Raw genomic sequence first — 16,094 nt, 5'->3', positions numbered from 1 at the left:
CCCCATTTATCTTAGGAACTTTCCAACATCAATGCTCCTCTATTGTCAAGTTCTTGCTTTGCAGACTATCTGTTAGCTTTAATACAAGATATGTTTCTTGTCGCACAAGATTCTTCTGACAGCCAACTGCAAGCATATGCATCATGGGCAATTGCATTTCTTCATCAGCATCTCTGTTCAAAAGTACACAGGGATGAAATTGCAAGCTCTATGCCTATTGATCAAAACTTTTCCAAGGATGCAGCTATTCTGAAGCTCTCTACATGGATGATGCAATTAGACTATTCCAGAGTAGGTCACTTGATGCAGCTTTTTGCATTATTTCCTGGTTTGGGAGGTCTTGTGCATATCTTTTAAAATTGTGTTCTAGTTTGTTTTTGTCCAGCATATATTTAAATTAAGTTTTTTAGGAAATCGTATCTGAATAAAGCATTATAATCCCAACAAGAAAATTTGTTACCAATGCACCAATGTTGGAGGTTTGCTAAAAGTAACCCAAACTTATTAAAGGGATCTTCTCATTGGAGTTACTATTTATTTTTCTTTAGAACCATTTTGGTATTGCTGGAAAAGAATCAGTAATCTTGACTATATAGTTGAATGGCATTTTTCGTGTTGTTCCATTTTTCTACTTAAAGAGAACATAGAAAAATAAAATATATGTATCTTGGTGAGTTATCATTTCGTTCTTCTTTTTCTTATCCATAATATGTACTTCCAAAGTTTGAAATACTTCTCACGTTCTCAGGTAATGAAATCATAAAAAAGTTAAGGATTCTATGAAAAGTTAATAACATATATTTTGAGGAGAAGACTTGGTAATCATTTTGTAGTAGAAGTGTGAGATTGTTTTTTGCAACACCCCTGAAAATGGGGATCAATGATGCTCAATATTAGAATTCAGATTATAGTTTGGCAATTAAAATCCAATTTCTCAATGTTCATTGGTTGGACCAGTATGCAGTAAGCTTATATTCTGCTTGACTCAGGAGCTGCAAGTCTGCAAAAATAAATATATGCTCTTTTCATTCGAGATTTGGAAAGATCGTTGCTGAATCAGTTGAATATGTGTATCCGTGTGTGTCTTACACTTCTAATTTATAACAGTGCTTTGAAATTTGAAATTTTAATATGCTCATTTGCTGACAGTATTTTCTATTTTTTTCTCTAGAATCCCTCACATGTCAACACAATTGCTGCTGTTCTAAAGTGTCTTTCTAGTGCCCCCAGATTGCCTAAGCTTGATTGGGGAGCAGTTATCAGGCGCTGTATGAAATATGAGGCTCATATTGCTGAGTTCCTACCCAAAGATTCATTTTCAAAGAAGAGAAGCTTGCGCAAAGAATGTGTGCTTTTCTCGCTAGCCCATTCGAATAAATTTGATCAACTCCTTTCTTTGCTTGATGAATTGACTAGCTTGTTCAGGTTCAGGACACTTGATCTAATTACACAGTCCTGCCTGCTCTTCCGGCTATTGGACCTGACGAGAATTTTCTCAAGTTCAAGAACTAAACTGTTACTGGAAGACATCTATGAGTTCTTGTCATCTCCAGTTTCTTCATACCAAAATTATAATATTCAGCAGAAAAGGTTTTTGCAGCTCTCCTGCTGGAAAGGACTCTCAAATTGTTTAAATGAAGCTTCTCTTGATACTTCTGAATACCTTTCCGGGATGGAGAGGTGCATGGAGATTCTTTTTGGATTGTTGCCGGCACAACCTACCGCTGCTTTCTCAAAACAAGAATTGATGCTCAGCTTGGAATGGAACGAATCAATCGTATGCTTGGGCAACTCTAAAAGAGTATGGTTGATGGATCTTTTGCGGGTATATTCTCCTACTGGATCCTATAATAGTTTCATGTTTTTCTTGGGGAATTCAGCCTTCTTTTTTAACTTGCTTCCAGTCACTACAATTAAGAATTTTCATGCTTCAGATTTCAACTGTCGATAGAGATGAGGATTCTGGAGCAATGCTTAAAAAGATGCTAGCGATAAGCCAGCTTGTAAAACTTGGTTCCCTTCCACTGACTGAGCTTGCAAACCTAAAGTCTCACATGTTTAACACCCAATCACAAGGTTAGATAAAGTTATGTGCTTTTTTCTGCTAAGCAACATTCTTAATTTTGTCTTCATCAATGAAAGACCATTGCTCAACCCTGGATGTTCACAGGCATGTGGAAGTTCTTTGTCGAAGTTACCGCAGCGCTACAATCTGCAGAAGGAAGTATGAAGAGGCAATGGCTTATTAGTGTTCTGGAAATCAGCTGTATGACAAAATTTCCATCAATGGTATGCCAAGTTTTTACTTAAACAGATAATTCCTCACTTTATTTCTGGATTTTCTTTTTGTACTTTTGCATTTCTGACATTGGTCATTGTTTTGTTTATAAAATTTAGGACAAATCTCCATGTATTTCAATGAAAAAAAATTCATATGATGCTTCTAGGGTTTTATTTGTGTTGTACTAAACCTGTGGGAACTAGTTCTGCGCATACTACCAAAATGCGTAGATGCTTCTGCATAGATTCAGCTCTTGCAGCCTCGCATGGTGTAACTTGAAAATAAAGTAGCGAATGTATACACTTGTCTCCTGGTTTGCTCGCCTTTGATTTCATTTGACTAATGACAGGCATTGTATGTATGTCCCCTCAGGCACTGCAGTTTCTTGGTCTGCTCTGTGGTTGCTTCTGCAAATATATGCCATTCCTTGTTCTAGATCCACAAGTTGTGCTAGTTGACCTCCCAGTCACTCTTTCCTCTCTTCTTTCAAGTACCAAGTGGAGAGGGGTTGCTGATGCTGCGGTTTCATGCCTATGGACATTGACTGTGCGTATCTACAACTGGGTTAAGACCCTTACGTGTGATGGTCATACACCCGATTTAGACATTGACCCAACTGAAGCTGAAATGTCCAACTTGCTCATGCAGGTGCTCTTGGATGCGTGCCATAATTTAAAAGAGTTTTTGCCTTTGAAAAATCAGCTTATGCTGGCAAACATGGTTATGTGATGAATGATGACTTCTTCAGTGACATGATTTTAACACTATCTATGTGATTTTTTAAAAAAAATTATTTGAACATTCAATGTTTAATATATTCTTTTATGGATATAGATCGACAAAATATATTACATGTGAATATATTAGGGCTTTTAAAATTTGAGATTTTATGGATTAAATTGTATCCAAGTCAATCTCAGTACAAAGAAAGAACCTACGCATAAGGACATTGAACGAATTCCTTAGAAGTGGTTAAAATCAAAATTAATTCCCTAACCGTGTTGGTATAAAAACTAATTTTCATGGTACCATCCATGTAGGATTGGATATGAGCTCTAGATTTTTTTAACTTTTTATTTTATTTTAAATTTTGATATTGCTATAGAACTGGTAACACCAGTAGCAGTCCAGTGTCGGTGGTTGTTTACCTGGAAATCTTCCTGCCCCTGCATTTTCTACGGCCGCCCAAAGACTTTGTATTATTATTATGAAATCAACTAAATAGAGGGAGGATTGAGAGCACCGTGCACCACTCCTTAGAGTATTAGATAAATTACTTAAATCCTATCCAAAAGGTCTTACGTGCATAATGTGTACTTAATTAATGTACACCAAGATAACTTTTATGCAGTTTTTTGTAACTTTAATCTAGTTTTTTATAACTTTTATATTACTAAAAAAAAAAAATAGTATAGATAAACATTTTAAAGGGTTATTGATTAATGTTCTACATTATTAATAATTTTTAAGAAATATTTTTTATTCAAATGAAAAAAATTATCACTAAAAAATAGATAACTTTTACATATATAAATGTAACTTTTAAGCATTTTGAGTCAACTTTTACTCCAGTGAACAACATTTGTTGTACACCACTTGTAAATAAGAATTTGTGAATCCTATGTACTGGGACATGCTAAATTAGTCTCTTATCTAACCAGGATTCTTTGTGTTTATACCTCTTTACATACAATTGGCTTCAATAGCTCAACTCAAAATCTCCAAACATCCAGTTGCCTGCCTGCACAGAGACATCTGACTCTTGCCATAAGTTTACACTGTCGCGTATCTTACAAGTTTATACACATACATAAAAACGAATTCCCGCAAATGTGCAGCTACTCTTTCAGATTGTTGAATACACTCCAGACACTCAACAGACTTCACATTTCGTTCTAGAAGAATCCTCTTAAAATCTTGTGTAAGGGGCACGTAAATCTGTCCTTTGTAGCGTCATAAGTATAACTACTTGGGCACTAATCTTATTGGACATATAGAGAAAGCAATGCAGCGGGCTGCTTTTGCCAGCATAAAGCGCTCATTTTCTGTCAGCTGTCTTTCGATGACCTTCACTATGTTAGCGTCCTGTATGTATAAACAACGTTACTTGCTGCATTTTAGCTCCTTTATAATGTGTTCCACAATAAAGATATTCTTAGGAATACATGTAGTTAAAAATATAAAAAAAAAATTAGCAGAAAACTGGACCAGAAGATACCAACAGCTTTCTTCCTGTCATCAAATGCTAAAACTTCTTCAACAATATAAACTTTGCATGCAGAACATAACTAATAGATTTGATGATACGGACACCAATAGTAACAGGTAAGTAAAACAGAAAGAAAAAAAAAAAAAAAATCAGGCTTAAAGCAAATTAAAAAAAATGAAAAGAGAACATAAAAGTAAAGAAGTCCAGTGATACATTTTATCTCTTTCTCAAAATTTATTTCAGCCTATTACTATATCCTATGTCTTCATAGTTACCATTGAAAAGGGCTTGACAGCTTGAATAGCGTATAGTTTTAGTGTGGCAATGATTTTCTAAAAAACAAGGACCAGTCCTCCAAACTATGCCGTAACTTTCATCCAGCAGTACATGAAAATGGGAATTTGGGGATTAAAAATAAATTGCTGGTTGGGTTATTAGAAATTCACTTAAATGTTCCATTCCCTAGTCTGGTTTGTAAAATATGAAGAAGAAAAATATTGAGAACAAAGAGATGATGTACCAAAATGACAATCATTAGAACCCTCTTGTTAATTAATGGCAATTTGGTCAAGAAGGTTGTTGCCTCTATTCTCATCCTTTGGTACCTTCCTTCCCCTTTGGTTCCCTTTGGTTCCCTTTGGTAAAGGGAGCGATCTATTCTAAATCACAAACTCACCAAAAAAGAAAAATCTATCTCACAAAACAAACATAGGAAATATAGGAAATAAAGAAATTTGCTTCTTATTGTCATTCCAAATTCTATATTACCTCCAAACAAGTACCCCCATTAAATTTTATGCTCGAATTATGGTTAGCAAAATATCTGATGCAAAGAGAACTAGAAATAATTCAGTCTATGAAAAGTGCTATATCATCTGGTATAAATATGCCCCTCGCCCACCACAAAATAGGAACAAACATCAATCATTCATTATCATTATCATTACCCCATTGCCCCAAAGAGGCTCCCGCAAGAAGCGGGGTAAGGGGGGTTCGGGTGTACGCAACCTTACCCCTGCAATTGCAGAGAGGTTGTTAGATTCTTTTATGCAAACGTATAACTGAAGTTCTATAAGTAAACTAGAGAAATTCAAAGCTCTAGGACCAATGTCATTGTTGTTCAAGGAAGTAGCAAGAAGCAGTGAAAAACGAAACATGTCTAAAAAAAATGATTATGACATAGTATTTGGATCCACATAAAACAACACACATACTCAGAAGACATGAGAAAAAGAGTAACCTTTTTGTGTTGCTGAACAGATGGCCTCACACTGGCTGTATCACCAATTATAATAATATTATTAACATTCCCACTATCATCTCTTTCTGTTGGTGAGGTCGTCGAGTGCCTCCACTGGCCATTAACAATGTACTTGTAGTAGTACCTGAAGGCAGTGAACAGATTCAAATGGGCCACAGCCATGTAGTACAGGTCAAAATGTTTACTGAAATATAAATCAACCTCAAAAACCTAGAAAAAAGAGAAGAAAAGGAAAGAAGGGTGGAAACTTCAAAAGCCTTCACATCCAGCGCTCTAATGCCTCTGCTCTCGATCATAATTTCTTTGACACCAGGATCTCAGCAATCAGGATTAACTAAGAAAAAACTAAAGAGCTAAGTCACAGAACCAAGGGTAAGGATGACAATAAGTTCAACAAGTTACGTACAAACTTGTTCTAATTTAAAGAGAAACAATTGTCCGGATACCCGTTTTTGGGCCAAAATTTAATCTATTTGGACACATTTTGACTCAGACATGTGTTTGTGACCATACATATTTATATTCTAAACAAAGGCTGACTGGATTAGGATTCTCCTTCGTATTGGTGGAGGAAGATTAAAAATTGGAACACGGAACTGGGTCAAGAGCTATAAGATCCTCCAAACATTGGACATAAATATGCCAAGATTTTAATTTAAAAGTATATTCAAAAGAAGATATCCAAATGGCAGAAACCTGCAATGATTTAACATAGCTTAAACATCAATAACTGCAGAAAATAGGAAGAAGAAGATGATTCTCTCCCGAGTGAACTCTTAAAAGCTTTTGAGAGGCTGTAATGATATTCAAGCTTTCGAGAGGCTTGATTCTCTCTCAAGTGAACTCTTAAAAGCTCAACACAATACTCATAGATATTCAACATAATGCCCTGTAGTACTTCTTCCCTAAGTAACCCCCTAACTCATTCACCAAGATACCCATACTAACTTATGAAGCTACTTTCTGAAGTGCCCCTACCCATACACCAGTTCATAGCATTACCAGCCCCCAAACTTCAACCTTATCCTCAAGGTGGGTAGTAGTCAACACTGAAATTTCGGCTTCGGCAATGATGGGCGCTGTCATCCTTGATGCCTGGCTTCAGAAGTCTATCAAGCTCTGCACTGGTGAGTCTTTTTACCTCGACTGACAGTGTATCGAAGAAGAGATCTGTATCCCCTGTGTTTTGATGCTCGAAACCAAGACCCTGCTTCATCTGGTCTGGCCTTGAAGCTCCTTATCAGTGAGGTGTTGAGACTGTTGACTTTCCATTAATGGCTAGACTATCGTGGGAAATTTTGTTTTAAAAATTTGGAGTAAAGAATTGAAGTCCAAAGGCCTGGAACTTGAGAAGTTGTGTTTGACCCCATTCCGCTGCGCGCTATCACTCTCGTGTGAACGTGTCAACACAAGACTTGCTGAAGGTGGTAAAAGGTGTATACCAAAATAGACTTGCTGAAGGTGGTAAAAGGTGTATACCAAAATAGAATAAAGTAGAAGTAGGTAGAACCGTAGAACACACCAAAAAACAACTCAAAACGGAAAGGAAGAACCCAAAAAGCGGAGGGAGTATTTATGGATTTTTCCTTTCATTTAATTTGGATTTAACTGGAAAAAAATAAGAACATTCACGTGATAAGCCTTCAGCAATCACATACGTCGACTCGAAATTATCCAGCAAACAAAAGCCTTATGCTTTAATCCTTTCTTTTCCCAATTGGCGATCTAATTTCAGATTAGGGTCAATCTAAACCATGGATCTGATAGTAATCTAGATGTGATACATTTGTCCAAGTATATCAAATATTCAAGACTGTAAATTTAAATTCACTTCTCTATCTCCTCTTATTTCTATCGTGGCTTTGCGGTCTCCTTGACCCACCATGACTAACTTCCAAGCCCCGTATGCAATAAGGATTTCCATTCCCATATTGAATAATGAAATATCAATCGGGCCATCGGAGTATTAGGTCGAAACAACAATGAAACCTACAAGGCCACCTGTTTTGCTGACTCAGGCGAAAGGAAAAGGGTACTGTGGGCAGACACCATCATCCCATTAAGGAGAATATATGCTACCAGATTACCAGATAGTTGGTTAGAAAGGTGTAAGAAACTGTAATGAGAATGTAATAAAAGGGGGAAGAGAGGAGAGAAAGAGAGTCATGTTGATTTTGGGATGTGATTCTCTGTTTTCAGAGACCAAAGGAAAAAAGAGATTGTACAGGCCTCTCCAATGCTTGACTGGTGTTCTCCATTATCCTTAATTTTTAACAACTTTCTTATTACTCAATTTTGTTCCATTTTTGCCTTGCTTATATTCTGGTTAATCGCTTATATCTCTCGGTTAATTGCAACTGGTTCTGAATATCTGATTCATTACAACCGCACCCCGCAAAAATAATCTCCGACTATTTGACTAAGGGTGCACAGAAAAGCAAAATTAATTTTCTTATTTCGTTCTCCATTATAATCATAAACTGATACAATATTGCATACATGAGCTTATACTTACTTCCCTTGTGGTAGTCGAATGTCAATTTCATATCTTGGGCCTCCTTTGTGCACTGCCTTAATTGGATCTTTCCAATTACCAGTGAAATCCCCGACCAAGCACACATCTTCACCCTGCCATTAAAAACAAATTAATCAAACACTCGTAATTAATAAATGTAAAGAGCCATAGACTATTTGATAAAACATGAAATTGGAGTTACAGAGACAAACAAGAGGGATAACACAGACCCTGGAAAAAGAATCAACTACCTCTTGTCCGTTCCAGACAAATATCACAGCATGGGTTGCTGGCCTATCATGTCTATCTTTATCTACCATGGCTATGAGATCCCATGTTGCCCAAGCTATTGCAGGCCTGCATTCAGATCTCCAATGATTAACTCTAAATGTCTAACATTTTAACCTAACTGTATAAGCAGGAATTAATTATAACAGCAAATAATGTCATAAATAGCCAGTCATTGGTTAGAGTAACTGTCCTAAGACAATGAATTATAGCTGGCTAAACCATTCCCTCAAGTAACCTCAGATGAGTTAGATCCTATCTCTCCTACCCTATATCACCCTCCGTCGACCCTATTTCAGTTAATGCCTGTGGGACAGTGTCTTTGCATTACATAACCTTTTTTCCTTTTTAGATCTCTTATCGAGTTATCGCCCTCCAGGTAAGAGAGGATTGTCGAGCTATGAATAAAAAATATCAAGGAAAGGGATCCAATTTCAGATGACTTTACAGACAGTGGTGATTATTGATACATTGATTACTGACGTCTTTATATCAAGAAGCACCTGTTAGGCCTGCAAGTGTGTAGTCCAGTGACAAAATTATAAGCCGCGTTCAGTGAAGTATCCATCATCCAGTGCAGATAAGCAATGACACATGCTGGAGAACGGTCAAAGCCTGAAGTACAAGTAACAAAAACCCGGTGGTTCTTTTTCAACAGGCGTAGTAAGAGTCCCACAGAAAAAGGCAGTTTCTTCCTCATATCAAAGGAGTCTCCTTCCCTGCAAAATCAAAATTGATTACAAAAATGCCAAAAAGGTGATAAAAAAAATAACAATAAAACAATAACAAATAAAGATATCCACCTTTTGCATGTACAGACGATAGCACAACATAGTGATGGTATTTCTAAATCGGCGTAATTCAAGGGAATCCACTTTCTCAAATCAAATTTTTATCTCATTATTTGCAGAATACAGAACCCATAAATAATCAGGAATCAATTACTTACATAAAATTATAATTCCTTATCACCTTAATAGTTTGTTGAAAGAAAATTTTGAAGAAAAAAAGAGCTAACCCACTTCTATTCAGCAAACCCTACGGCAATAGAAGTAATAAACTTAAGGCCAGATAAAGAAAAGAAAAGAATCATCAACAATGAAGCACCAGTCACCTTATGGGGTAATTGATCATCAGAATATTACATTTTTGACAACGCTCCTTGATAGAATTAGAGTTGATTCCCCAGTTTTCTGCTTCAATCGGACTCTGGAAATTTAAGACAGCAGTGATTCCCTGGTACATGTTCATCATAAGTCAGTAACGACATTAATGCCTTCAACAGAGAATAGAGTTAACATGTAGATGACCACAATAGCACTCACCAAACTTGATAGAGCCTCGACATCGGTTTCTGTTTGTATGCAGGAACCTACGTATAACTGTTCAGTAATCTGACAGAAACACAAACATATCAATAAATAAGTAATAAAACCCTTCTATTACATAAACATCAGGCATGGACATATGATAGCTGAAGAACCTACGGACCCTCGCTTGAAGCCCGCTACAATTTTGCTGGCGATCTAGCCTGGATGAGTGGATGGTTTATGGGACATTGTCACATTGCAAAGTAGTGGTCGTTAATGTAGTACTCAGAAATACACCTAATCATCTAATTACAGGCATGACAAGTCAAGGAGACTAATCTAAAAATTAGGGCTGGTAAACCAAATAAGATGTGAAAGTACAAATTATAATTTTAAGGGAGTTGTATAAAAAAGAAAGATGAATCCTTCCACGGCTATGTTCAGGTAATATCACGAAAGTAACTACATAGTAATTGCATCATGTATACTATAGAAAATTGATTTTTGTAGTCATTTCTCCAAGTAATAATCACTCAAGCTTACATAAAATTAGTTTCTCTGAAGTAATAATTCCTTATCAATCATAAATTTACGTTACTCAAGTATCATACATCAAGTCGACTAGTAAAATATCATACATCAAGTCGACTAGTAAAATATCATACATCAAGTATTCTAAACAAAATGTCACGAGAAATAGGGATTGAAGCTAACTCAAAAAAAAGTGTGGGCAGTGCAATCCTGGTTGTATAAGTTCAATAAAATTTTGACAATTATTATATTGTAATGTTTCATACTTATAAAACAGAAAAAAAAAAATCATAGGGATATAATTTCAATTTTGACTAACCTCCTAGCTCAATATAATTCCAACTTGGGGATATATTCTCAAAATAGTCTGTCAATAAATATGTATAACTACTCGTATAAATTTACTTTTACGGTGAAAATAACACTCCTATCGGTTTTTTCCATTTGCATCCGCTTTTTTGTTAGTTACACTTCTACTTTAGACCTATTTTGGCAAAGTTTTACCCCTTAATACCCCCACACAAAACCAACTTGCAACACTCTCTCTCCTATTTCTTTATTACACAAACTCCATTAGTTACCACCCACGCCCCCAAATTTATTGGGGGAAGGGGGACTTTTTTACGTTTAACGTTAAATAAATTATTTTATTTTAAACGAAAAAAATTAAAAAACAAAACCAACCAAAAAAAAACCTCCAAAGTTGCAATTATTCTTTAGTTGACACAAAGTTAGATAAGATCACCAAATTGGGGTTATTTATAAATTTTCCCTCAAGAAACCATTTCCTGCCAAACATCTTGAACGCCAACCAAACAAGCACTACATATATTACAAAAAATGAAAAGAGGACTTAAGAGGGGGGGGAGGGGGGGGGGGGGGGGACAAAGAGTTACACCAAAGAAGGTAGCAGAGCACCGCACCTTGCTGTATTGCATACCAAGAGAGTGATTATAGTATATTTCTCCTTTGGAACGATCAATTGCCTTGGTGTATTCACCTAATGGAAAGCTTCCATGAGCCCATTCAGCGTCAGTGGAATCTTCTTCCGCAGATATGCAAACAAGATGGGTAAGCGGTGGTGGGAAAGTGTTAACTTGTACAAGTGGATGGCCATTTCCATTTTGACAAGTCAGCATCTTCCATGCCCGTGATACAAGAAACTTTGAAGAGAAGACTACAAATCCTGAATTTCCACTGCTCTCATTAGACCCCTGCAAAACTGAAGCCACTAGGGTCTTGCTCCATGTGGCTACAGGGACATGACCTCTATTGAACAGAATGTCAAGGTAATCCATTGAAAGCAGCTCTTCTATGGGGAAGGGTGAAAAAGGTCGCTCGAGAACCAGGCTAAAAGATCCATTTCTCTCCTTGAGCATACTCCTGAGAGAAACCACACAAGAATCAAGCCATGAATAACAGAACAAGTACTAAATTGTTTAAACCCGGTTGTTCAGTAGTTCACCAACAAGATGGGACGTGTTATACTGTTTCTGGGAATAGCTTTTTAGGCATATTGGTATATCAAAATATACGTAGCAAGTGATGGAGGAAATTTCTCAATAGCAAACTCCTAATAGTTGCACAATATAAAGTTATAAGAAACACACTTCCCAGTTACGCAAACTGACAAAGTATCTCACCTATTTATCTCTAACTTCCCTAAGAAAATTCCTTACTCCACTCAAGGGAAAGATTGTTAATAGGTGGAGTAACTATAAAAGTAGTCCATACATGAGGAACCTATTTGATCATAATAGAAAGCAGCAAGCCAAAACAAATTATACACCCACAGCTGAAAGCAATATCTACTCAAAACCCTCTTCATTTCACATATTAACAACAAGTCGTGCATGCATTAGTAATGAACTAGTTATCCTTCCTATTCTTGCCAACTTCCACAAGAGTGGGCGACTATTTACATGCTCTGTGAGATTCCAAATGATGCCGAATGAATAGGGCCACTGGAGCCAGGTATTCAATTACTTTCTGATTTCATGGTAATGCCCCATACAAATGATGAATTCATTGATTAAAAATTGGCATTATAAGTCATTCACATTTCAGAAAGATTTCCAATTGGTGTAATACAGCAAACCATTCAAAAACGAAAAACTATCCAAAAGATATCATAACAAATTAAAAAACAAAAGGTTGAAAAGTAAAAGAAATGTATACTGTGCATCACCAATGTCCTTGATCTCAATAAACTGGCCATCAGAAGAATCACCTGCCTTCTTCAAAGTATCCCCTACCATTATTATCCTTGATTTCTCCGCATTCCCCTGCAAGCGAAAACCATTCAATGAAACGACGGGTTATGATATAGTATGCAGGTCTAAGGGTTAACAATTTCGTTAAAACAAACCAGAAAGATTAAAAAAGAGTGCAAATTAAAAGAACTGACCCCTTTTAGGAGAGAGTGGATGAAAACCTTGCCGTCAAGCGAAAGAGCGAAACGAATACCGAGAGGCTTGTCTAAGGTGACCATATACTCATTCAAATTCATCTTGTAATTAGGTTGATTGTCGTTAGACAATGCATAAACCCTAGAAATTGATGGGTTGAAGTTTTTGGGAAAATTTAGGCGGTTGATTATGAGGTGAATGCCTTTATTTAAGCACAAATCAGTTCCCCAAATGGAAGGAGAAATTAAACCATTGAACAAAGACATTGCAGGAATTGTAATGATAAAGCTTCAAATGTTTCAACGAAGATGCAATGTAGTGCAGGAGATGGAGATGGAGATGGAGATGAGGATATACCGATATAGAGATGTTTGGGTGTTTGATTCTAGTGATCATGAATTGATCATGTTAACGATATTGATAATTTTCAGGAACCGTTTCGTGTGCCCACTGTCAAACGAGGAAGTCTTTGTGTATACTAGGTATACCATTTAAATGGTATACTAGCAATAGAATAATACTAAAATCAGAAGTGGGGTCATTTTAGTTAGAAAAGAAAAAGGAAATGGGATTAATTCTTAGCGTCATGGAATTTTGGTGAAATTGTAGAGAGAGAGTGAAAACTTTCCCAATTGCGCCAATGTCAATGCTGAAATTTTAGGCGGCAAAAATGGTGAAATTATGAGCGATTTCCTTCAATATTGCACAAAGATCCAATAATTCCATAAATACGTTACTTTTTAAGTTATTTCCCACCATACCGTCCACGTAAGCAAGGGAGAAAGAGAAGTAAATTTTTTTTTCCGGTTCAGCATTGAACCGCCATATGAGATAGCGGTTTCATTTTAAAGCAAACCGCCATCTCAGATGGCGGTTCAATGTTATAAACCGCTATATCAGATAGCGGTTTGCATTAAACAAAACCGCTATCTCAGATGGCGGTTTACTTAATTGTAAATTATTTTAAACATGAATTACAGTTTAAATAGAAATATAATTTAGAAGTAACCTCTAGTGACATCAATTGTGTCTGCAGCTCAGTGGATAGAGTGTGTTGTTTCTACCCAGGAGGTCATGGGTTCGAATCCTACCTAATGTGTTTATTTCTTTTTAACCATTTATAAATAGTACGTGATTGTAAACCAGAGATAAAGTCAACCGCTACCTGAGATAGCGGTTTAGTGTCGCTTCGTTAAAAAAAAAAAAAAAAAAAAACCGGTTTTAATGCTGACGTGGACGGTATGGTGGGAATTAAATTAAAATGTGGCGCATTTTGAGAATTTGACGTTCTTTAAACAATATTGAAGGAAATCACTCTGAAATTATTTGCATAATTTTTTTTCCGTAAACTTTAATTTCTATTCTGTTTAATTTCTTCCCCCAATTTCTTCCCCCAATTTCATAATTATCTTTCAGATCTGATTTGTTTGATTAAAATTTTGAAATCCGTATGAATGAAGCCCTCGAATGTGGAAGCTGGGCTCACCTTGTGTATGGTGTTTGTCATGAAGTAGGCGTGGATAAGTTGGCCAAAAATTGGTAGGCGCCGGAAATGAGAACTTCTAAGGAGGGTGAAGGAGTGGTTGGAAGCAAAAGGAGGTTGCAATTAAACCAGGTATGTTTCCAAGTTTCCGTAATTAGTTGTAAATAAACCAAATATTTCATTTTTTCATACAATAAATGCATTCAAGTATTAGTGGAAAAATAATTTCGAAATATTTATTAAAACGAGGTCATTCAATTCAGTGAGTAGAGACTGAGAATTAGTTATGGTATGAATTTTTTTATTATCCATGTTATAAATTTGAGATGTTGAAATTACGGTTTGAATTTGGTTACGAAATATGGGGGAAAAAATTAGGATAAAGATGATTGGGATAATAATTAGGATCTCAACGATGATTGGAATAAAATTTAGGGTATTGTTATTGATAAATTGTGAAATTACGGAAAACATTTTGTTAAAAGAGAAAAAGGCAATGGGGAACACGAACTCATTGGTAAACATTTTTAAGGTTTGGTATCGGAAGCCTGTACCATACTCCAAATTAAACACAATAAATTTCATTATGTAGGTTCTTGAATTGGATGGGGAGGAAGAGTTGTTGGATGATGTAGGGGAATATTGTAGTGATGATGGGTTTGACGAAGATGATGGGGTAGGTGATGGTGTAGAGTCTGAAGATGGGGGAGTTGAGGAGGTAGAAGTTGGTGAAGAACGTTGGGAAGATGACGAGGATGATGTTGTGGATGATTATGATGAAGCATTAGATGAAGGAGATGAATTAGATGAAGAATTGTGTATTGAAAATGATGATGACCTGAATGAGGTTAATGATGATAATTATGATGAATCCGGAGAAATGGGAGTGGGGCGAAACACTACTTGTATGGAGGATGGAGACATTGGCGGCCCTGGTGATGGAGATGGGGTTTCAACCATTAACGCAGATATGTATACAACTCCTACGAAGCGGAACAAAGGTCCCGTTCTACCGACCCCTTCTGTTGGAATGTCTTTTGCTAATTGCGAAGCATTGAATAACTATTTTCGATCCTATGGGGAGCAACAAGGTTTTGGTGTAGTGTGTATGGGAGGGAATAAGAGCGGGGTGAAAGACAGTGAAACGGGCAAATCGAATTCCCTGAGGACCTATGTTTGGAGGTGTGAGTGTCATGGAAGGCCAAAATACCGGCGGATGGTGAATGGCAGGGTAGTTACCTGCGCAGAGGAACCAATTCTTAAGAGGAAGACGAAGAAGTGTAGTTGTCCTGTTATGCTATATGGGGCTCGGACCAAAGAGAATTTATGGGTTGTGAAGAGTGTTGTTACTGAACATTTGAACCACATTCCCACTCCTACCAAGTCCAACCATATTTCCATGTTCCGGGTCAGGAAAATAACTCAGACAATCCTGAAACAGATTGAAAATGATCACGATTCAGGTGCACCTGTGGCTCAGATTTTCAATAACTTAGCGGGAAGAAGGAATGGTGTAGAGAATATTGGTTTTACAAAGAAAGACGTGCATAATATTTTGAATAGGAGGATGCGATTGAGGCTACGAGATGGGGATGTTGTTGCAATGATAAATTATTTAGATAAAATGACAAAGGATAATCAAAAAAAATTCCATCTCCACCGGCTTGATAAAACAGGGAAGTTGCAGGATGTAATGTGGGTTGATGCTCGTAGCAGAGCCGCGTATGTGTATTTTGGGGATGTGGTTTGTTTTGACTCCACGTACTTGACAAACAAGTATGAGTTTCCATTTTCGAACTTTGTTGGGG

General features: G+C 36.6%; 2 protein-coding genes across 6 annotated transcripts in view; one reads left to right on the top strand and one right to left on the bottom strand.

Moving 5' to 3' along the window:
* The window catches only part of LOC110782796 (protein RST1), a 38,805-nt gene extending 35,693 nt beyond the window's left edge, over positions 1–3,112 (top strand). For all 3 annotated transcript variants that reach the window (XM_056843438.1, XM_021987049.2, XM_056843439.1), the window contains 5 exons: positions 16–291; positions 1,172–1,825; positions 1,935–2,076; positions 2,171–2,289; positions 2,654–3,112. In XM_056843438.1, coding sequence (XP_056699416.1) covers positions 16–291; positions 1,172–1,825; positions 1,935–2,076; positions 2,171–2,289; positions 2,654–3,010 — 1,548 coding nt within the window. In that variant the 3' untranslated portion in view covers positions 3,011–3,112. The remainder of the gene's footprint in view (positions 1–15; positions 292–1,171; positions 1,826–1,934; positions 2,077–2,170; positions 2,290–2,653) is intronic.
* Positions 3,113–3,785: 673 nt separating this feature from the next.
* On the bottom strand, positions 3,786–13,259 carry LOC110782795 (phosphoglucan phosphatase LSF1, chloroplastic). Of its 3 annotated transcripts, none has more exons than XM_021987047.2 (10): positions 12,803–13,259; positions 12,574–12,680; positions 11,319–11,778; positions 9,880–9,948; positions 9,669–9,790; positions 9,058–9,273; positions 8,518–8,623; positions 8,267–8,379; positions 5,731–5,875; positions 3,786–4,366 (listed from the first exon to the last, which is right to left on the bottom strand). In XM_021987047.2, exons 1-10 carry the CDS (start codon positions 13,067–13,069, stop codon positions 4,247–4,249), a joined length of 1,725 nt encoding a protein of 574 aa, XP_021842739.1. In that variant the 5' UTR covers positions 13,070–13,259; the 3' UTR covers positions 3,786–4,246. The 3 variants fall into 3 exon arrangements, with proteins under 3 accessions (XP_021842739.1, XP_056699418.1, XP_021842740.1); XM_056843440.1 differs by having other exon boundaries at positions 12,626–12,680; positions 12,803–12,863; XM_021987048.2 differs by lacking the exon at positions 12,803–13,259 and having other exon boundaries at positions 12,584–12,680.
* Between the last annotated feature and the right edge of the window lie 2,835 nt (positions 13,260–16,094).

The sequence above is a fragment of the Spinacia oleracea genome, chromosome 4 (genome assembly GCF_020520425.1).
Source record: "Spinacia oleracea cultivar Varoflay chromosome 4, BTI_SOV_V1, whole genome shotgun sequence".
Classification (NCBI taxonomy): Eukaryota; Viridiplantae; Streptophyta; class Magnoliopsida; order Caryophyllales; family Amaranthaceae; genus Spinacia; species Spinacia oleracea.
The sequence above is the reverse complement of the archived record's forward strand: the minus strand, read 5'-3'. Positions and strand labels throughout refer to the sequence as shown.

Bases quoted from the DNA above. Each gene is read 5' to 3' on its own strand.
- LOC110782795 (XM_021987047.2), bottom strand. From the start codon at position 13,069: ATGTCTTTGTTCAATGGTTTAATTTCTCCTTCCATTTGGGGAACTGAT. The intron at 8,624-9,057 runs GTGCTTCTTGAT...ATCTGAATGCAG, and splicing joins CACACTTGCAGGCCTAACAG to GCCTGCAATAGCTTGGGCAA. The intron at 4,367-5,730 runs GTTACTCTTTTT...TTATACATACAG, and splicing joins CTGTTCAGCAACACAAAAAG to GACGCTAACATAGTGAAGGT.